The sequence below is a fragment of the Osmerus eperlanus genome, chromosome 3 (assembly GCF_963692335.1).
Source record: "Osmerus eperlanus chromosome 3, fOsmEpe2.1, whole genome shotgun sequence".
NCBI lineage: Eukaryota > Metazoa > Chordata > Actinopteri > Osmeriformes > Osmeridae > Osmerus > Osmerus eperlanus.
The window spans coordinates 22,937,290-22,959,332 of NC_085020.1; the positions used below are offsets into that span (position 1 = coordinate 22,937,290).

At 48.8% G+C, this 22,043-nt stretch overlaps 1 protein-coding gene across 1 annotated transcript in view; it reads left to right on the forward strand.

Moving 5' to 3' along the window:
• The window catches only part of LOC134017888 (potassium voltage-gated channel subfamily H member 7), a 42,621-nt gene extending 20,774 nt beyond the window's left edge, over nt 1-21,847 (forward strand). The window contains exons 4-16 of the mRNA XM_062458009.1: nt 1,618-2,055; nt 3,457-3,668; nt 5,554-5,979; nt 8,020-8,419; nt 8,733-8,932; nt 9,167-9,169; nt 9,885-10,137; nt 14,132-14,343; nt 14,649-14,733; nt 14,904-15,134; nt 16,628-16,784; nt 19,522-19,705; nt 19,885-21,847. Coding sequence (XP_062313993.1) covers nt 1,618-2,055; nt 3,457-3,668; nt 5,554-5,979; nt 8,020-8,419; nt 8,733-8,932; nt 9,167-9,169; nt 9,885-10,137; nt 14,132-14,343; nt 14,649-14,733; nt 14,904-15,134; nt 16,628-16,784; nt 19,522-19,705; nt 19,885-20,163 — 3,080 coding nt within the window. The 3' untranslated portion in view covers nt 20,164-21,847. The remainder of the gene's footprint in view (nt 1-1,617; nt 2,056-3,456; nt 3,669-5,553; nt 5,980-8,019; nt 8,420-8,732; nt 8,933-9,166; nt 9,170-9,884; nt 10,138-14,131; nt 14,344-14,648; nt 14,734-14,903; nt 15,135-16,627; nt 16,785-19,521; nt 19,706-19,884) is intronic.
• The last annotated feature ends 196 nt before the right edge of the window (nt 21,848-22,043 follow it).

Here is a 22,043-nt window from a genome sequence, read left to right on the forward strand (position 1 = left end):
TAATTTACAGACGTGCTTTTGTGGAGGGAAAAGTCTGCTTTGCGTCGAGTGTAAACTAGGAATGATACTTGCGTCGTTGACAAAGTCAATTGCGCTGGGTGCAAGATAGGGCCCACAGTGAGAAGTGATTATCTGTGCCATGTCTAAATGATGCATCTGTTTCTAACAACAACAGGACATTTTGGTGATCCGCACACAGATTAAGACCAATCCCTGTTAGCAAGCAGACACGTGTCCATGATCTCATCAGGATGTACAGTATGTAACCTATAGTAGTGCAGCAGGATGTACAGTATGTAACCTAGAGTAGTGCAGCAGGATGTACAGTATGTAACCTACAGTAGTACAGCAGGATGTACAGTATGTAACCTACAGTAGTGCAGCAGGATGTACAGTATGTAACCTACAGTAGTACAGCTGGATGTACAGTCTGTAACCTACAGTAGTGCAGCAGGATGTACAGTATGTAACCTACAGTAGTGCAGTAGTAATCAACCATTCCCGCATCCGTCTCCCTCACTCTGGGAGAGAGTCTCCCTCACTCCTGCATGCGGATGTCGTCCGAGGGTGTCCTGTGTGGTAAAGTGAGACCCAGAGTCCAGCGACGTGGAGCTCGCCAGCCATGGGAGGCAGAGCAGAGCTGGGGGAGGCCTCTCCGGGCCATCACGGGAGGCCTGTCCGGACCATCACGGGAGGCCTGTCCGGACCATCACGGGAGGCCTGTCCGGGCCATCACGGGAGGCCTGTCCGGGCCATCACGGGAGGCCTGTCCGGACCATCACGGGAGGCCTGTCCGGACCATCACGGGAGGCCTCTCCAGACCATCACGGAAGGCCTGTCCGAGAGCCTGGAGGAGAGTGATGGCTGCATTGTGGGTGGGGTTGTTGTAACATGGGCGCGTGTGGCAGGGATGGAAACAGATGGCAGGGACATGATGTGTGGAGGCCCTGCCCAGGCTGAGAGACGCCTGGGCAGGGTTCACTTTCACCCTCCCTCCATTGTTAATGAGACAAAAGACCAGCTGCTCCCTAAGAGGCCTGCTACCTACAATATGTGAGGGGGTGTGTTTGTACTGTATGTACTGTATTTGTGTGGATGTGTGTGTGTGGGTGTGTGTGTGGGTGTACAACTGCTGTAAACTAAAACCAGTTTAAGTGCACAGTCATAGGTGCAGGAAAGGTTCCTTATAAAGTAAAGGTAGCTGAGCTTCATTCACAGGTTTAAAGGACGTCATCGCTGCTGTCTGTCTTTGGTCATAAACACATACAGGCTGAAGAAATCCAATAATAGAATTTAATATAATCATTGATATTAATTTTTCCTCCTAAGCTGACAGAATACGAATGTGCTTCAAACTTACAGCAGATCTGACTGAACAGCCAAGACTGACGTGTTGCTGATAGAAAAATATGATGTTCTTTTTTAAAGTGCCTTTTTATTCCTCGTAAATGTCCTCCGCCTGAACAAAGTACTGTCTGTTGGAACTCTATTCCGTGTTTTCATTTAGACTAAACAAAGTTAAATTAAACAGATTGATAATTTCTATTCTCACTTGGCTCGGTCCCATCGTCATGCATCGAATTTCTAAACAATCCCCATATTTTTGCCCCTGTTTAGGAAAGAGCAGATTCTTCCGATTCCGCCAGGCAGCTTTCAGCCTCATGGGAACCAGCAAACAGTCGCTTCCCCAAGAGGACCCTGACGGCGTCATGGTGGACTCCCCCAAACCTCCCGAGGACTCGCTGGCCCTGACCAGCCTGCCCTCGCCCTCCAAGGACAGCCCGACCGATGCCAACGACACGCACGCCCTCATCAGCCCCAGTCACCACTCGTCGCAGGTCAGCGTGACAGCACCGCTGGACCACTCCTCGCCCAAACACCCCTGGGACCGGCTGTACCAAACGGAGCAGCACCAGTCCACCACCTGCCTGGCCGCTACCAACGCGTACCCCCAGGGGAGCATCGGCAGCATGAGACGAGCCTCGTCCGTCCATGACATAGAGGGCTTCAGCTCCAACAGCAAAGCCCTCTTCCGAGACCGGCATCAGAGCGAAGGTAGGAGAGACCCTTACTCTCACAGATCTTCCACTCCAGCTGAGTTAATGGCTGCCTTTCTTTTCTCTCTCTCTCTACACTGGGAATGCCCTTTCTACACTGTTCCTTTAATGCTCACTTGTTTTAAATCTTCCCGCGTTTGTGACAGAAGTGGGGGGGGGGGTGTGGGGGGCTGTGAGGGGTTTCTCTCGTTACTTACAAGTTGTCCACAGTATAATATCTGTCCTTTCTCTTCTACTCACCATCGCGGCCATAATGCTGCTTTTAGACCACGGTCGGCACATCAGAGGTAAAGCAGTTTTGTCTGTCAGCGCTCCTTGGACTGCATTGCTCTGAAGCATGTTTTTCAAGCAAAGCAATCAGCATAACTTATAATTATTTTCATCAGACCTCCATTGACACGGTTCAAAGTGAGGGCACCCCTGTCCTGATTGTGTTCTGTGTGAATACTCGGTACCACAGTGTTGTGAAGGTGACGTCCTTGTCATGCCAGTATGTTCAACGTTCCTGGACGACTCTGAATGACTGCTTGCTCCCTGCACGGACTGCTAAGAAAGTTGAACTGCTGTTTCTTAAAGATAAACTGCATGAAGCACCACGCGTCACCAAGGCCTGCGGCCGTGGAACAAAAGCACGGCTGTGCTCCTTTCTACCCCAGGTCTCTCCCTGATCTCAGATAGCCAGTGATCCTCAGAAGGTGCATGATGATTTGACGCACAGAGCTCCCATCAGCTGCATTCTTAAATACAGTGAACAGTTCCACTGGGATCTGCTTTGTATTGTGTGCAGGGTCTGCTTAGCGACTACAGTGGTGTCTGGGTATGAACACTGGACCAAGTATAGACCATGCTAGAACAATATCAACAAACTAACTAATAGCTGAATATGCTATTAAAGTCTCTTAACATGCTGGAATATGTATTGCCACTTCTGTAATTCCTAGTTCTGGGTATAGCTCAGTGGTAAAGCAATTAACTACACAGCAAGACATCCCAGATTCAAATCTCCCTCGATTTGTTCCTTTGGATAATCTACTAAATGAGTACATGAAACATTTTGTCATGAATGGTTCCTGCTTCAGCAGATTGTTCTGAACCAACGACAATATCTTATTTTTGCTTTCCATGTTCAAGGCGAATCTGTCTTTTTTTAGATATCGTTTTTGGCATTTGTGCTTTATTGTGATAGTGACACAGCTTAGTGTCTGACTGACAGTATGGGAGGAACAGGAAAAGCAGGGGAGAGATTAAAGGGGAGGTCAAGCAGCACATGTCCAGAGCTGGAATCAAACCCGGTCGCTGCAGTAAGGTGTTAGCCTACATGGTAGGTGCTCTCAGGTGAGCCACCTGGAGCAGCCTTTTTAACAGAAGCCTTCTACGCATGTGTCCATCACCCCTCCAGGTCCATTCACCCACCTGAAGTCCAGTTTGCTGGGCTCCACCTCCGATTCCCACATCAACAAATACAGCACCATCAACAAGATCCCTCTCATCGCCCTCAACTTCTCAGAGGGGAACGAGAGGAAGGTCCACTCTCCGCCTGCATCTGAGAAAACCATCATCGCTCCAAAGGTCAAAGACAGGACACACAACGTCACTGAGAAAGTCACACAGGTGAGGACAAACAAACAAAAAAATTCTAATTGCAACCCTTGTGGAATTGTTCGTCGATTGTTTGAAAAGGCATGTTAATAAGCAGAAAATACTTGAGAATACTTTGAGTTGAATTTGAGCTACAACTGAGTTGTTGTGTCCGCCTGAGAGCTGGAGATGTGTGGCAACTGTCAGGATCTTCTGGTCTCCGCTGGTTCTGTTCCTGCCTGAGTCTGAGTCATGACAACACTCAAACACATTGCACTGAAACAGCCCATGAAAAGGACACAAGTATCTCTCAGATAAGAACGCAGAACGGTCATCGTCCAATGACAGTCCGTTTCCCCCACGGACGACAGCACTCTTCCAGGGCCAAGCCACGACACCAGACAGACCTGCGTGCACGACCGGTGGAATCCAGTATTTATCTGGAGAACAGGGCTGAAGCAGTTGAAACCAAACCCCCTTTGCCCTCTCGTCCACCTGCATCACTCACCAGCAGGACCGAGGCTTGTCTTTGGCCACTGTCAGAGTTTATTAAGACAGAGATGAAGAAATTGCTAGCTAAGGTTTACGCCGCAACCTTCATTATAATTGCTACTTACTTAGAGGCCAGTTAAGGAGAAAATACAATAGGTATACGACTCAGGCAAGATGCGTATTTACCCCAACACATATGCATATTCTAAATTCCATATGCATATTCTATATGCATATTCTATATTCCATATATTATAAATTTCATATGCATATTATTCTATATTCTATTTGCATATTCTATATTCCATAAATGGGTTTAGTGGTGAAAATATTTTACATAATTTCACTTTTTTTTTTACATTTCACAAAATGAAATTTTTGTAAATAAAAAATTACACACGGAACGTACAGCATACGTTCCATGTGTAATTTATATATTCTTATGTATCTGTTCTACACTGTATGTGGTTTAACAATGCCACTGAGTGGAAAAGCAGAACTAAGAATGTGCAACCATGTGGAGAGTGTACTGTTTTTAGACGTTCCAGCGGAACAGTCTGTTATGGTAGATCCGATTATTCATATGCATGGTCAGAAGCAATCTTCCACCCTGTCAGGTATGGGGACAAGACTAGTCCTAATAGAGATTGACTGCAAAGCACTTACTCGCAGGTTTGCTAAATCATGTCTTCTGTCAAGTCGTTGAGCAGGGTACTTCACCTGGATTGGCCTGCCAGCTACCGGCCGCTGAGTTAAGTGGAACTGAAGCAGTCTTGGATAAAACTCCAATTTCTTTATTTACACTAGGAGTACTTGAAGTGTCAATGATAAAGGCCAGTAAACTCCATTTTAACTTCAAATGGTCTGAGGTACCTTGAGACTGAAAGGGCTTTGGAAAGCTAGAATTTTCTTTCATGGTTCTAATTCAAAAACATTCACTCCAGAAAAAAGATGAGAGTAATGTAGAGACTGATCAACGACCAGCAAACTCAACACCCTCCTCCTCTTCCTCCTCCTCCTCCTCCTCCTCCTCCTCCTCCTCCTCCTCCTCCTCCTCCTCCTCCCCTTCCTCCTCCTCCTCCTCCTCATCCTCCTCCTCCCCCTCCCCCTCCTCCCCCTCCTCCTCCTCCTCCTCCTCCTCCTCCTCCTCCTCTCCCTCCTCCTCCTCCTCCCCCCCCTCCCCCTCCTCCTCCTCCTCCTCCTCCTCCTCCTCCCCCTCCCCCTCCTCCTCCTCCTCCTCCTCCTCCTCCCCTTCCTCCTCCTCCTCCTCCTCCTCCTCTCCCTCCCCCTCCCCCTCCTCCCCCTCCTCCTCCTCCTCCTCCTCCCCCCCCTCCTCCTCTCCCTCCTCCTCCTCCTCCTCCTCCTCCTCCTCCTCCCCCCCCTCCCCCTCCTCCTCCTCCTCCTCCTCCTCCTCTCCCTCCCACAGGTGTTGTCTCTGGGAGCTGACGTCCTACCCGAGTACAAGCTCCAGACGCCACGCATGGACCGGTTCACCATCCTCCACTACAGCCCCTTCAAGGCGGTGTGGGACTGGCTCATCCTGCTGCTGGTCATCTACACGGCCATCCTGACGCCCTACTCCGCCGCCTTCCTCCTCAACGACCGCGAGGAGCATAAACGGCGCGAGTGTGGCTATTCCTGCTCCCCGCTCAACGTGGTGGACCTCATGGTGGACATCATGTTCATCATCGACATCCTCATCAACTTCAGGACGACCTACGTCAACGTGAACGAGGAAGTGGTCAGCCACCCTGCCAAGATCGCCATCCACTACTTCAAGGGCTGGTTCCTCATCGACATGGTGGCCGCCATCCCCTTCGACCTGCTGATCTTCGGCTCCGGGTCAGATGAGGTCAGTATCCAATGCATGTGTGTTTTACACGTGTTCCTCTCTGGGATCATTCTGGCATATCACTGCAATATAGCCTCCACTCTGTACTAAGCAGACTTCTAGCCGCAGGGTATTGCTTAAAGCCTGAATCTTTCTGTCTCGACTGAACGGATTACTGTATTAAATTGCATGTTGTTGTGTGTGTTTTTGTGTGCATGTTTTTTTCTTTTTTTCCTTTTTGTTTTTTTGAATGGTCGCCATTCTAGAATCCATTTACGTGGATTAATGGCTTACCAAATGGCAATCAATGATGCATTTATATGAGGAGAGCCAGCCAAGGGGTCTGTGTGAACAGCTTATCTGTGCCAATGTGAAAGGGCCTCTGGCAAGCTGGCAGGGAGGCTTGTAGGCTTGTTTGGGTGGGTGGGAAAGTCCCTTCAGGCAGTGAAGCCTCTTCACTGCTTCATCCATGTCCTGTTGGCACACTGCAACACCAGAGAAAGCTTCTGATCAGAACACGTAATCACCTAGTCCACTGCTACAGCTGCACAGTCAGAAAGAGGATTGACAGCAATCTAAGAGAAGGCCAGGGGTGACATCATCGTAATTTCACACACAGAAAATAAAGGGCTGCAGACAAAATCAAAATGTTATGCTCCGCCTCTCTGGGTAATATACTGTGCAGTATCCCAGCTAATACATAGCCACTGTTTGCAGTGACTCCTGAATTCATTTCGGGCACGAAAGTGCACAGTTAGTAAGCCATTGGCAGATGCTATTCTAAGGACTTCATTTAATTTACAGGCTTTGAGGCTTATTAGGAGGGCTTTAGTCTTCAAGTGCTCCAGGTAACCATTTAATCAAATATGCTAAATCTTTAAATCAATGTGTTGCTGCTTTCAAGGTGTTCTTCAGCTGGCAAGCAGTACCAGCCTCATGCTACTACTCAACAGTACCCCGTGGTGCCGTGCTATCAATATCATTTTGTTCCTTATTATTGGATTCATCATGGTGCTTTTACTAAGGGGGAACAGTGAGCCACAGTAGTGCTCTGTCCTGGTTGTAACCTCAGCGGAGTGATTAGACATAGCAGAAACACTGGAACCTTCTAATTATAGAGCCTAGTAGGAAGCTCTTCTCTGTGATGCTCCAGCATCTCTAGGACTACGAGCTTGTGCCTGTTTCAACGGGGACTTAAAGTACAGGACTGTATATCCCCTCAGAGGAGGTCTGAGGTAAACATGAAGCGGAGCTGAGTAGAGGATAACACGCCCAGACTGAGGGTGTCATCGGCTGTCTCTGTTCCTCTGCGTCTTCCTCGCTGCAGCGGGAACCTCCGCGTGCCGCACGGCAGGCAGGCAGGCAGCGCCCTCTCTGCCACACGCAGCCGGATCCATACATTAGAATCAATGTCACTTTCAACCGTGAGAATGCACTCGGAGCAACAAACAGCGGTGACTAACCTCTCTTCCCTGCTCCATGCTCTTAATTGTCAGGCAAACAAATGATCTCCCTAACGGGGACAGTCGTAAGTGATTCTGTTGCAGCCCTTGCTGATGAGACGAAGCAAAGGGCCCCCAGGGCCTGGGAGCGGGCGTTAGCTCCAGTGCAGACTTCAGTAAAGGAGGATGTATCTGCTGGGTGCTTGTTCCTGTAGACGTGAGTTAATTTGGCCTAAAACACAAAGCCGGGGAGAGTTGCCAGCATCAAGAGTCTTTGAATTACGCTGTTTAAAGGGACAGCGCAGAAAACTCATTACTGTTGTTGATTAAGGGCAGTTTTGACTTTTTGGGGGGGAAAGGTGAAGTTAATTAGGAAGGATCTGCGAGAGAAAAAAACGTTGGTTTACATGGCTGAGTATAGATTTCTATGTAGCGTGGGCATAATTGAAGTAAGGATCCACCGTGTTAGAGATACTCAGAAGGAATTATATTTTGTACCGAAGGTAACTCGCTATTTTCTTCTCAGTGTCTGACATTGTTCCTATGATTACAGTTGTCCCAAAGCTGAACAGCCAGCAGCAGCTTAACATCGTGTGACTCCCACATCTTGTATATTCAGACCACAACTCTGATTGGCCTTCTGAAGACCGCCAGGCTGCTGCGATTGGTCCGCGTGGCCAGGAAGCTGGACCGCTACTCTGAGTACGGCGCTGCAGTCCTCATGCTGCTCATGTGCATCTTCGCGCTCATCGCCCATTGGCTGGCCTGCATCTGGTACGCCATCGGGAACGTGGAGAAACCATACCTGGAGCACAAGATTGGCTGGCTGGACAACCTGGGCGTGTCCATCGGGAAGCGCTACAACTACAGCGACCCCAACTCCGGTCCGTCCATCAAGGACAAGTACGTGACAGCGCTGTACTTCACCTTCAGCAGTCTGACCAGCGTGGGCTTCGGGAACGTCTCCCCCAACACCAACTCTGAGAAGATCTTCTCCATCTGCGTCATGCTCATCGGCTGTGAGTCCTTTCACGTGTTTTGAGTGTTTAACAACGCCTACTTTCCTACACTGGTGCGTTTGAAAATACCTGGGGTCAAAAGATGCGCAATAACTGTACCTTTATGGTCAGTGTGACTCTGGGCCATCCGATTTTAGAACACAATACATGTCATTCAGTATGGAGCACATTCAATAAGAATGTCCCCATCACTGCATCTCTCCTCCGCCAGCCCTCATGTACTGAGTCATCTGACTGACCTTTAACCTCTGACCTCCTCCAGCCCTCATGTACTGAGTCATCTGCCTGACCTTTAACCTCTGACCTCCGCCAGCCCTCATGTACGCCAGCATCTTCGGGAACGTGTCGGCCATCATCCAGCGCCTGTACTCGGGCACGGCGCGCTACCACACCCAGATGCTGCGGGTGCGAGAGTTCATCCGCTTCCATCAGATCCCCAACCCCCTCCGCCAGCGCCTGGAGGAGTACTTCCAGCACTCCTGGACGTACACCAACGGCATCGACATGAACACGGTGAGCAGAGGGCAACAGGGTCCTCCATCAACCTCTCTTTGAGCTTTGAGTCTAAAGAGTTGGACTCTTTAGTGTATATATCGTACTTCAATCAAGAAGATCCACGATTGATCTGACGTTGTGGTACGTTACAGTGGCATGTGAAACGACAAACGAACGCACTGTGCTTACAAACCTTCTCTCCCCCTTCTGCTTCTCTGGTGGGTTACAACATCACATCCTTGGTAAGAGCAGGAGGTACATATTCATTTTGACATTATTTGTATGTGTTGGACTATTTCTCCACAGTTTGGGATTTAAAGATAATTCTGGTCAAAAAGATGATCGTTAATGTTGGTCCAGGCTGTTTCATCCCCAACCAAAACCCCACTCCAACCTCCTCTATTTCTTGCACCCTCTATGTTTCCTTCATGTTTAGTTTGTTTTCTTACTGCATGTGTCATCGTGTGACGTTGATGTACGTATAATAATGGGCAAAGTGCTTAAGCTTTCATGTAATTTCCTGTTTGCCGTGTGCCAATGTTGACCTGCAAATTGCATGCCAGCTTTTCGTTAAAAAGAGTGCTTGTAGCTTAAGGGCATGAGCATATGTGATTCACAGGCAGGCATGGTGTGGCACGAGTTTGCACAAGAGCACAATTTGAGTAGTAAACCGTAGACAGGCGTGGACAGTATTTTACTTCACTCTATCTTTTTCTTTTTTTTTACACCAATTAAAAAATAATGTTACACTGTGACACTTTGTTGTGCTGTATCTCTATTGTATGAGTTGAATTGAGGTGTTTTTGTTTGAAGAGGTAAGTAGATTCTGTTCCTGTATTCTTGTAGAGATAAACTACACCCTGGTTCCTGCTCTAGTGTAATAAAAGCACAGGACATCGGCTAAATGTCCTCCATCACCCCAACCTCTCCGCTTCCTGTGTTGTGATTCCTGTCCTTGTCCACGCTGCAGGTGCTTAAAGGCTTCCCAGAGTGTCTCCAGGCAGACATCTGTCTCCATCTGAACAAGAACCTGCTGGAGGACTGCAGGGCCTTCCAGGGAGCCACCAAGGGCTGCCTGCGGGCGCTGGCCATGCGCTTCCAGACCACCCACGCCCCCCCCGGGGACACGCTGGTCCACAGCGGGGACGTGCTCACTGCTCTCTACTTTATGTCGCGCGGCTCCATCGAGATCCTGAAGGACGACATTGTGGTGGCCATCTTAGGTAAGCACCCTTGGGTGGGCATGACCTGGAGAGATTGTATGTTCACTGTATGTTCTGTTGGTGTTACCATGGTATGGATGGTCACATGAACACATGAAAACAGAGAACTATCGACTCCAGTGAGACTCTGGAGATACGTCTTCACTATTCAATGATCGCTCATCGCTTGCTTATAAGACCATAATTTTATGAGGCATAATTTAACAAATATTTACTGTCAGTTCAGTAACAAAGACACCTCGTCACTGGTCTGGGTAATACACAGATCCTATTCAGACGTTTTTATAACAAGGTTAGGGGAGCACTTACACTGATGCTGTCATTAATATTTAATTCCCTATCCTCTTTGTTTATACATACATGGTTAGACATTTAATTAAATCTGTATCTTTTCGGAGCCTCGTTGGACGGATAACGTGAATTAATGATTCATGGTACTTTATCTCCAGTGCCGGGTTCCCAGGCACTGGGCCGTGTGCAGGCAGGTTAGCTGTCACTGGCTGAGGTAGTTAGCCCAGCTCCCGCAGAGGGAAACCCAAAAGGAAAGCAGGGCCTTTTGTTCTGGCCTCACGTCCCTCCCTCCTGTGGAGATCACCAATCCACATCGTCTGTGACAACTCTGTGTCTTCTCTTCAGACTGACGAGAACGTAACAAGTTCTTCAGCGGTGTATTCTGAACTGGGCTATTCCATAAATTGCACACATTTTGACAAGGACAGCTTGGTAATTCTCAAACCATGATGTGCTGTGTTTTTAATACCTAAGTAGTGTTTATATTACTGCGAGATAGAGACCCTGACATTTCTATTATGCGGCTCCGTATGAGTCTGTCTGGCAACTTCAAAGAGCACAGTGACATAGCTCTCGTGTGCACAGCGCCGCGGAACGCTTTTCTGCCAGGGTTGAACAGCAGGAGAGAAAGGTAGAGCATGTGAGAGGAAAGGCAAATGCTGCTGTTCATCTTCCTATTGCGTCTAATATCAATAATGGCTCTCGGCTACAGTGCAACAGACTGTTACAGTGGCAAACAAGAAGAAAAAAAACTTCTTCCACGAAAAGTCCCACCTGTGAATCTCTTACAGGTGTAACAGACCATGCCAGGATTAAGCAGACTATTTTTCATGAAACGAAAGCTCACCGGAGCCACGCGTGACATATTAGGGTCTGAGCTCTGCACAAGTAGGAGCCTTGCAGAAGAACCCATGAATACATTTCACAGAAGATGTGAGGAGATCTCACAGGCCCTGCGTCCTGCCCAAGCCCATATACGGTACAGTATACAGCAGCACAGCCTGCAGACGGTCCTATTCCATGCAGAGCATGTTTCTGAAGACCACGTAAGCTCTGACTCAGGGTTGTTTTCAGAGTGAATCCCTGAAATGAGACGCAATGGCAGGCCTGGGTGTCAGGGTAGGGTCTGTGCTGAATGCGTTTCAGGGTAGGGTCTGTGCTGAATGCGTGTCAGGATAGGGTCTGTGCTGAATGCGTGTTAGGGCAGGGTCTGTGCTGAATGCGTGTCAGGGTAGGGTCTGTGCTGAATGCGTGTCAGGATAGGGTCTGTGCTGAATGCGTGTCAGGGTAGGGTCTGTGCTGAATGCGTTTCAGGGTAGGGTCTGTGCTGAATGCGTGTCAGGATAGGGTCTGTGCTGAATGCGTGTCAGGGTAGGGTCTGTGCTGAATGCGTGTCAGGGTAGGGTCTGAGCTGAATGCGTGTCAGGGTAGGGTCTGTGCTGAATGCGTGTTAGGGTAGGGTCTGTGCTGAATGCGTGTCAGGGTAGGGTCTGTGCTGAATGCGTGTTAGGGTAGGGTCTGTGCTGAATGCGTGTCAGGGTAGGGTCTGTGCTGAATGCGTGTCAGGGTAGGGTCTGAGCTGAATGCGTGTCAGGGTAGGGTCTGTGCTGAATGCGTGTCAGGGTAGGGTCTGAGCTGAATGCGTGTTAGGGTAGGGTCTGTGCTGAATGCGTGTCAGGGTAGGGTCTGTGCTGAATGCGTGTCAGGGTAGGGTCTGTGCTGAATGCGTGTTAGGGCAGGGTCTGTGCTGAATGTGTGTCAGGGTAGGGTCTGTGCTGAATGCGTGTCAGGATAGGGTCTGTGCTGAATGCGTGTCAGGGTAGGGTCTGTGCTGAATGCGTTTCAGGGTAGGGTCTGTGCTGAATGCGTGTCAGGATAGGGTCTGTGCTGAATGCGTGTCAGGGTAGGGTCTGTGCTGAATGCGTGTCAGGGTAGGGTCTGAGCTGAATGCGTGTCAGGGTAGGGTCTGTGCTGAATGCGTGTTAGGGTAGGGTCTGTGCTGAATGCGTGTCAGGGTAGGGTCTGTGCTGAATGCGTGTTAGGGTAGGGTCTGTGCTGAATGCGTGTCAGGGTAGGGTCTGTGCTGAATGCGTGTCAGGGTAGGGTCTGAGCTGAATGCGTGTCAGGGTAGGGTCTGTGCTGAATGCGTGTCAGGGTAGGGTCTGAGCTGAATGCGTGTTAGGGTAGGGTCTGTGCTGAATGCGTGTCAGGGTAGGGTCTGTGCTGAATGCGTGTCAGGGTAGGGTCTGTGCTGAATGCGTGTCAGGGTAGGGTCTGAGCTGAATGCGTGTCAGGGTAGGGTCTGTGCTGAATGCGTGTCAGGGTAGGGTCTGAGCTGAATGCGTGTTAGGGTAGGGTCTGTGCTGAATGCGTGTCAGGGTAGGGTCTGTGCTGAATGCGTGTCAGGGTAGGGTCTGTGCTGAATGCGTGTCAGGGTAGGGTCTGAGCTGAATGCGTGTTAGGGTAGGGTCTGTGCTGAATGCGTGTCAGGGTAGGGTCTGTGCTAAATGCGTGTCAGGGTAGGGTCTGAGCTGAATGCGTGTTAGGGTAGGGTCTGAGCTGAATGCGTGTCAGGGTAGGGTCTGTGCTGAATGCGTGTCAGGGTAGGGTCTGTGCTGAATGCGTGTCAGGGTAGGGTCTGAGCTGAATGCATGTTAGGGTAGGGTCTGTGCTGAATGCGTGTTAGGGTAGGGTCTGTGCTGAATGCGTGTTAGGGTAGGGTCTGAGCTGAATGCGTGTCAGGGTAGGGTCTGTGCTGAATGCGTGTCAGGGTAGGGTCTGTGCTGAATGCGTTTCCGTGACGTCCGGTCGGCACGGTTGCTCGCTCCCTGCTGACGAGGTGCAGAGCTGCCCCAGGACTCTGCTCATAGGTCAGAAGCCGTCACACCCCAACCTGCTGCATCTCTTTTACACCACACGCTGCTTGAAGCACTGACATTTAGTCAAACCCTGCACCCGTGACAGGCCCTTTCAACATGCCCTTTGTGCTACCGTCCCCTTTGGGTCCTCCCGTGGCACAGCAACTTCATTATCCACCTGCTGCCATAAATTATATCCGTAATTACCATAAAGTAATTGATAATGACCTCATTGTTTGAGAAAAAAAATCACAATGCATGTATTCCGTCTGAAGTGAAGTAAATGAAGAAAAAAGTAAGTCATTCTGGAACCCTCCACTCCCTGCATCAAAGTTGGTTTGAGTTGGCAGACGTTGCTTTGTTTTAATTATGAATCAGAGGATCTGAAACCAAGACCACTAGAACAGAAGACCAGAGAACGTGAAGCTTCCACAGGCAGGAGAACCACCGATGTTCATAATCCTCAAAGGAAAACTGACAGGTTTGTCTTTCTTCTCGTACTGGAGAAGCAGCCCAGTTCACTCCGTCAACCAAATCCACATAATCTCCTGAGATTCTTAGAGAACTACTTTGAGTAGCACCTGGGGAATTAAGAAAGCTTCTCTCATACTGTACCTTCCAATGTAACATGATCCTACCTCCAGTTACACTGTTTGTGAATACAACAGCGACTTTGCACCCCAAAGAAAAAGCCTCACCAAATTATGTGACCGTTCAGGTTGCACAAACACAGCATCCATCCATTCAGCAAGCTTTAAAATGTCTTAATCATATGTAAAATCTCTCGTACGTCAAATAACGAATCTCATATCACCCCTACTGCACATCTCACGTCTCTCCCCCAGGGAAGAACGACATCTTTGGAGAGATGATCCACCTGTACGCCAAGCCGGGGAAGTCCAACGCGGACGTGCGAGCACTGAGCTACTGCGACCTGCACACCATCCAGAGAGAGGAGATCCTGGAGGTGCTGGACATGTACCCTGAGTTCGCTGACCTCTTCCTGACTAACCTTGAGCTGACCTTCAACCTCAGAGACGACAACGTGAAAGTAGAGGTGGTGCATCTATACTGTACACACATCAGATTTATGTCAAATACACAGAAAGATAAAGATCTGATTTATTGGTTTTCTCAGAATGTTACTTATGTTTTTTTTATGAGGGCTCAGGTGGCACTGTAGCACAAGTGTTTGGTGCAATTTGTGTGGTTTCTAAATGGAACATGGATAGTTGGATAGAGTACTACATAGATCAATTGCAGTAGGATCCTTTCAGAACAGTTCTTCAACAGTTCTTCTAAAATGCAGTGGTATTCTTTCAAGGGTATTCTTTTTAATTATGTGACACCCTCTTCCTACAGCCCATGTATTCTCACGGCAGTGACTCAGAGGGAGAGGATAACAAGCGAAGGAGGCGTATCTCCTTCACTCCACATCCGTCGAAAGGTAAACTTGCACAGAGAAGCAGCAGCATCACATCCTCCTCTCCTGAACTCTGAAGACACAAGGCGGTTCCTTGTTTTTCCCCTGTGAGCGGCTCCCTCTGAGGACGAACCTTCCTCTGGGGGCCAGAGAACGGTGTGTTCCTCTAACTCTGCTTCATTACCATTCCACAGGGGGAAGCATCAAGGAAGTGGAGCAGGACTCGGGGAGGCAGAGGGATGCGTTCTCGGGCCTGAAGAGGGGTTCGGAGGACATGAAAGACTCGGAGAAGGAGGAGCTGCGGTCTCTGGGAAGAGGGGGGAAGGGTTGCTCGTCTGTGGAGGCCGCCACTCAAGGGCCGGACGCACACCACACGGGAGTGCCCCTGCCCAGAGATAACATGGACAAGAGCCCCTCGTTTGAAGGTAGCTCAGTGTTGTGTGTCATATTGCAGGAGGCGGAAGCAAACATGCAGGGAACATGTTTAGACGGTGGCCTCATTAGAAGGTGGTCACGGTACGTTGAGTTAGTGAGATCAAAAAGAACATCCATGGTCATGCATCCTGTAGGGTACGATGATTCTAGCCTCATCTGCATTTCAAATGGGGTGGAGAGTCATTCATCCAGCAGGCTTTAGGTCAGGACTGGCCGTCCCCTTCGCCTCTCCAGAACTGACTTCATGGCAACGCAAGGAAATGAAAAAGCCACAATAGTAAACAACCCCTTTAAGAGGATCACAGGAAACATCATCCAATTACTCCAGCACCGTGGCCGTCTGACAGACAAACAGGTCCTTGTCTTTCTGACGGATTCTGATGAGGAACGTTTGAGTGCACGACCGGCCTGAACAGGAGGTCAAGTGTTTGCAGAGCAGCGTGTCAGGCCCTCTCGCAGACACTGCACCTGCGTACGAGCCAAACAAACTCCAAAATAGCATATCAATCAAATCTTCTCCGGTGTTAAGTCCCTGCCTAAAGCTCCACACCCGGTGCCTGTGGTCCTCACATCCCTGCCATGGAATAAGCACTAAGGAAAATCTCAGTGGAGCTTGTTCTTTCAAAGGCTTAGTCATACTCTATCCTTTTTTCGAGGCTTTAGGAAAATCTGCTTTTGCCTCCGACATGGCTCTTGCAGTGTGCAAGCATACTGTGTCCTAGTTCCCTTTCAGCCATCCACATTCTTACCTTAAAGCTGTGCGCTCCGAGACAACTGAGAACCATGTCAGGTTTCCATGCTCCTCACCTTGACCCCTTTTGTTGAAGGAAACCGCACGCCTCACGGTTTAAGATTAGTCACGCCAATTCTTCGCTTGGTTCAGTGTTCTGGAAACAGACAGATTTACAGATTTAGGAGAAGGGTTTGCTTGAAAACAGCTGTTTATCGGGGTACAGCATAGTAGGGTGGTCTGGTGGGGAGGTTTTCAGTTACGTATGACTCGAATAGTATCAAGAAACAGTATGGAGAAGCATTCAGTGTTATCTTGTGTACACAACAGTGAGGAAGGGAAAGGTCTGGGGCAACGACACACAGGTTAACAAGCCTTTCTGAATGCCACTGAGGAGCCTGCTATGCTGATAATGTCATCAAAGACAGGACTAGCCATTACTGCCTGTAGCAAAACACAAAAGCAACCTCTCTGAGGCACCAGAGGAACCGAGTGGATAGCTAGACCCAGCAGGTGCCCACCAAAGATAACAATGAGTTAGCACAGATAGCTGCTCTCAGCTGCGAGGAAATGCCGTTGTACTAACAGGTCTCCTGCAACACGCAGTCTAATAAATTACAAGCAAAGCCACGACACAGCTTCCTGCGGAAGATTAATAGCATGCTATATTCAGCGGTTGGTTGGTTTAGTGATTACAGCGGGATGACCCACATGTGAGGTGTAAGGTATGTGTGTTTGTGCCTCGCTCACCAGATCTGTGTGATGATGAATGGGCTTGTGAAAAGCCCACAGACCACCTGGATGAGTCAGCACAATCACAAGGAGAGCAAGGAGAGGACGACTCGGCGAGTGAGATCACGTATGGCGAGGTGGAGCAACGTCTGGATCAGCTGCAGGAACATCTGAACAGGTGGAGTATTTCCACCCCAACCTGAGCACTGTAGCAGGCTGTATAATGCAGAGAACAACAATGACAATTAATTGCTGGAAAAATCATATTTTTGATATCATTTCTCCATTGAGGCCTCTCCTTTACTGTCACCTACAGTGCAATAGAAAGCCATTCCTGTTATAGTCCTGCTCTGTGTGTGTGTGTGTGTGTGTGTGTGTGTGTGTGTTCGTGTGTGCGTGTTCGCGTGTGTTGAAAGCTGAATCCTCCTTATAGCACCAATACATCCATGAATCCCCAAACAGACAGCAGGGCTGAGACAGGCAGGGCTAAGACAGGCAGGGCTACGACAGGCAGGGCTAAGACAGGCAGGGCTAAAACAGGCAGGGCTAAGACAGGCAGGGCTACGACAGGCAGGGCTAAGACAGGCAGGGCTAAAACAGGCAGGGCTAAGACAGGCAGGGCTAAATCAGGCAGGGCTAAAACAGGCAGGGCTAAAACAGGCAGGGCTAAGACAGGCAGGGCTAAGACAGGCAGGGCTAAGAGAGGCAGGGCTAAAACAGGCAGGGCTAAAACAGGCAGGGCTGAGACAGGCAGGGCTAAGACAGGCAGGGCTGAGACAGGCAGGGCTGAGACAGGCAGGGCTGAGACAGGCAGGGCTAAAACAGGCAGGGCTAAAACAGGCAGGGCTAAGACAGGCAGGGCTAAGACAGGCAGGGCTAAAACAGGCAGGGCTAAGACAGGCAGGGCTAAAACAGGCAGGGCTAAGAGAGGTAGGGCTGAGACAGGCAGGGCTGAGACAGGCAGGGCTGAGACAGGCAGGGCTGAGACAGGCAGGGCTGAGACAGGCAGGGCTAAGAGAGGCAGGGCTAAGACAGGCAGGGCTGAGACAGGCAGGGCTGAGACAGGCAGGGCTGAGACAGGCAGGGCTAAAACAGGCAGGGCTGAGACAGGCAGGGCTGAGACAGGCAGGGCTGAGACAGGCAGGGCTAAGACAGGCAGGGCTAAGAGAGGCAGGGCTGAGACAGGCAGGGCTGAGACAGGCAGGGCTGAGACAGGCAGGGCTGAGACAGGCAGGGCTAAGACAGGCAGGGCTAAGACAGGCAGGGCTAAAACAGGCAGGGCTAAGAGAGGCAGGGCTGAGACAGGCAGGGCTGAGACAGGCAGGGCTGAGACAGGCAGGGCTGAGACAGGCAGGGCTGAGACAGGCAGGGCTAAGACAGGCAGGGCTAAGACAGGCAGGGCTAAAACAGGCAGGGCTAAGACAGGCAGGGCTAAAACAGGCAGGGCTAAGAGAGGCAGGGCTGAGACAGGCAGGGCTGAGACAGGCAGGGCTGAGACAGGCAGGGCTGAGACAGGCAGGGCTGAGACAGGCAGGGCTAAGAGAGGCAGGGCTAAGACAGGCAGGGCTGAGACAGGCAGGGCTGAGACAGGCAGGGCTGAGACAGGCAGGGCTAAAACAGGCAGGGCTGAGACAGGCAGGGCTGAGACAGGCAGGGCTGAGACAGGCAGGGCTAAGACAGGCAGGGCTAAGACAGGCAGGCCTGTTCCAGGTCCAGAGGGAGGCTGGTGAAACCACACGAGAGATGGCAGCGAAACACCGTCCCCAGCTAGATCTGAAGTGTGCATCACAACATGCAAATTAGCTACTTGGCACGCACGCGCGTCTCGCTTTCATACATTCGAATCCCCATTACCTCCTGAGGCAGGCAGGCAGGTTGAGTGGGGAGATAACAGCTCACCTGCAGCCTCCAGACCTCCCAGAGAGGTAGACAGGCACACGAGAGCAGCAGGTGGTATTTTTAGCAGGAATTATCACAGAAGAAGAGGCGCCAGCTCAGTGGCAGGGCTGCTGGATCTCTGGGTCCCATCTCAAATAAGACACATATTATCCAGCGCACTATCGCTGACCCTGCTTTACCAGATGGCAGATGCTACAGGGTCGGCTCTGCTGTGCGCCGCTGCCTTTCAGAGAGTCTCGTAATGGGCTGCCAGCAGCCAGGAAGAGCCCCACTGAAATCATTACTAGCTGGACTTACTGTGGAGCCAAGGAAAACATCTCTCTCCTGTTTGTTGTTAGCACATAGGAGATCTATGACTCATTTTTATAAGCTGTGAGACTCTCATTAGTGAAGATGCCATGCATGCACCCTGTTGTACAGAGTATGCATTTGTCTAGCCATGAAGCCAAGAGTGTCCAATATTCTGATAGGGACTATTTAGGGATTCCACAATTATTCAGCATGAGCACATATAGAGGCTAATATAGCAGTCCGAATGTAGCTTTTATGACGATAAAGAATGTGAATGAGTGGAAGCTAATTATTCCTCTTAAACGCACTGATCACACCTCCACTGCATATTCATTATCACCCTCAAAGACAGCTTCATCACTGGCCTACTAAGGGAAAAACCAGCTGACAGAATGTGCTCTCAGGCCTTGTGATTTGGCGTTGACCGTACTACTGCCGAGGGCTGGAAGCCAAAGCAGAACCCAAGCTCCCCCTAGTGAACGTAACCCTCCACTACAGCGCCCACACCAACCCAAGCTCCCCCTAGTGAACGTAACCCTCCACTACAGCGCCCACACCAACCCAAGCTCCCCCTAGTGAACGTAACCCTCCACCCCAGCGCCCACACTGAGGCTGCTGTGGCTGTACAGACTGGCTTCTCTTTTCCTGACAACCTTTCCATACCTTACCCAGTCAGCAACATTTACTCTCCAAACCCCTCCCCATCTCCTGTCCACTGGTTCCAGACTGGAGTCCCAGATGACTACGGACATCCACACCATCCTGCAGCTGCTGCAGAGGCAGTCCACCCTGGGTCCTCCAGCCTACAGCACAGTGACCGGCAGCCCAGACTACCTGAGGCCCGCGGTGAGGATCCAGCCCATCGCTGCCCTGATGCCCAGCCATTTCTTCAGCCATGCATCCACACAGGTACGTACGGCTCTGTCTTGGTGCCCTGGAGGCAGTGGATGTTTGGGAATATTCACTCTGTTTTGTCACACGGGTTTTGGAAGCTGAAGAGACTGTGTGTACTCTCACGTGACAAAACGTGAGGTCATATTACAGACACGTGTGCTAATGTGTCTGTGTCTGTGTGTGTCCGTCCTCAGGGTACTGAACTCAGCCTAGAGAGGACTCTTCCAGACCCCAAAGCCTCGTTGTCAGTCTTGTCCCAGGTGCCCCCCCCCCTGGTGGAGAACCTGACAGCACTCTTTGTACAAAGACCCACAATACCACTACCACCACAACAACAGCAACAACCAACCACAACCCATCAACACTCGAAATCCATCCTTCTTCCAGTTGACACCTGCTCACCTTCAGTCCTGTCCCCAGAAAACAACATGTGTCTGCGACCAGCCTCGGACCCCAGGCCGCCCAGACTGTAGCCCTCACAGAGAGCTTCACGACCACTGGCTCTAACCTGCATAGTGACACTGTAATTACTTTCAGAAAAACAACATTGGGATTTAAATCTACTGTATCTCTATGATACAGTTTAATCCAGAAATACCTAGAATACAGTTTTCAACAGTAACACAGACATTTCTATAATGCAATTTTCCTAAGCTGTCATCGAAGTAATTACAGAATTACTATTCAACTGTGGGATCAAACTAATGTAAAGTGTTGCCACTCGTATAACTGAAGTACGACTCAGGGTTTCCTGGACTGTCGCATTGCAATATGTGAGGTGCAGTATGCTGGAGTTTTCTTCCTTAAACCATGTGCATTATTACACATGTACATGCACCCTAGATGTTCCACTGCCAGCAGCACAGACACCATACGTGCTTGTCCAGGTAGATAAGCTAACGTGCATGTTTGAGAGTGTTTTCTGTTGCATGTTATCTCTGAGTCACACCACTGACAAGCAAGTGTGATGTTGGCATGTCTACAAGGCAGTACATTTATGTATTGATTTAATTTTTTGCACTGCTTATTTGAACCAAATGTAGCATATAATATACTGTACTGTACAATCCATGTCCAAACGTTTCAGTTTTGTTTTAATATTACACTTGCTTTTACTCTCTTAAGTGTGTAGTGAAACACATGACAAAATGAAAACTAGCAGATTAATAGTCTAAAGGGATAGATGGGGTGTCGTGCCTATAACTAAGTCCAAAAATCAAATAAGTCAACTAATGTAGCTTACATTATATTCATGAACAAAATCAGCAAAATCACATTGTTTTCCATTGTTATTGTTAGTCAATGCACATTCATGTTAAAGAACATCTTGTATGACTTACAGATGTAAAATAAAACAAAAAGAAAACTGTTATTACTTATAAATCCTAAGAAATCTATGATGGGATTTGGTTGTTAATGAAATATTAGATGTAGCACAAAATTATAAACAAAAACATTCACTTTTTGAACTTTGAAATAGCTATTTTCCTACAAAGCGTTCAAGTTGAACTACCTTTATCACCTGAACAAGTATTTGCACTACAGAGTTTGAACACTCAGCAATGCAGTTCCCTTTCCTCTTATTTCATTTAATTTGGTACTGTCATATAATGCATAAAGCACGCGTAATTAATGAAAAATCTACTTTTGAAGTCATTTTGATTGTATAGAAGTATCTATACAATTATAATACTGCATTGCATGTTAGTAGGATGAAGTCCAACAGGAGGATGTAGGAAGGGGCCTCTCCACAGGCCATGAAGACTCTCCACTTCCACATCGCTACAGTGGACATGAGACATGAAATCACAAAACCTTGTTTTATGTGTACCTGTCACTTATTTTAAAAAGACCCTGAAAAAATGACTGTTTAATGACTGAAACAAAGGTACATGTACTTCAATGGCAATAAAAGATCAGGCCAGTGTTTATGTTTCAGATAAAGATTGAATCACTTTGGTCCTAAAACAAACGTTACAATAGACATTATATATACACTTTGATTTTGTGCATTTTAAAAGTCTGTCACTGACACACCTACAGCACCAGATATTTTGAATGTCTCAACTATGAAACATAACTACCTTCATTATGTAAAACACTGTTGGTTTAGGAAATTAACTTACCTATTTTAAGGAATAAAAATATACAAAGAATACAAAATATTGCTGTGTAATCTGTTTTCAAAGCAAAATCCTCATTCTTTGTAGATTGATTGTGTTCACTTTCACGTTACAATAGCGAACCGTGACTCTTAAACCTTGGCCCTCTGACCCCAAAAAACACGATACAGCGCGCACACAGCATTGCTGCATTTCAACTGCTGGAGTTGAAATGCCTCTCAAAAGCTTTG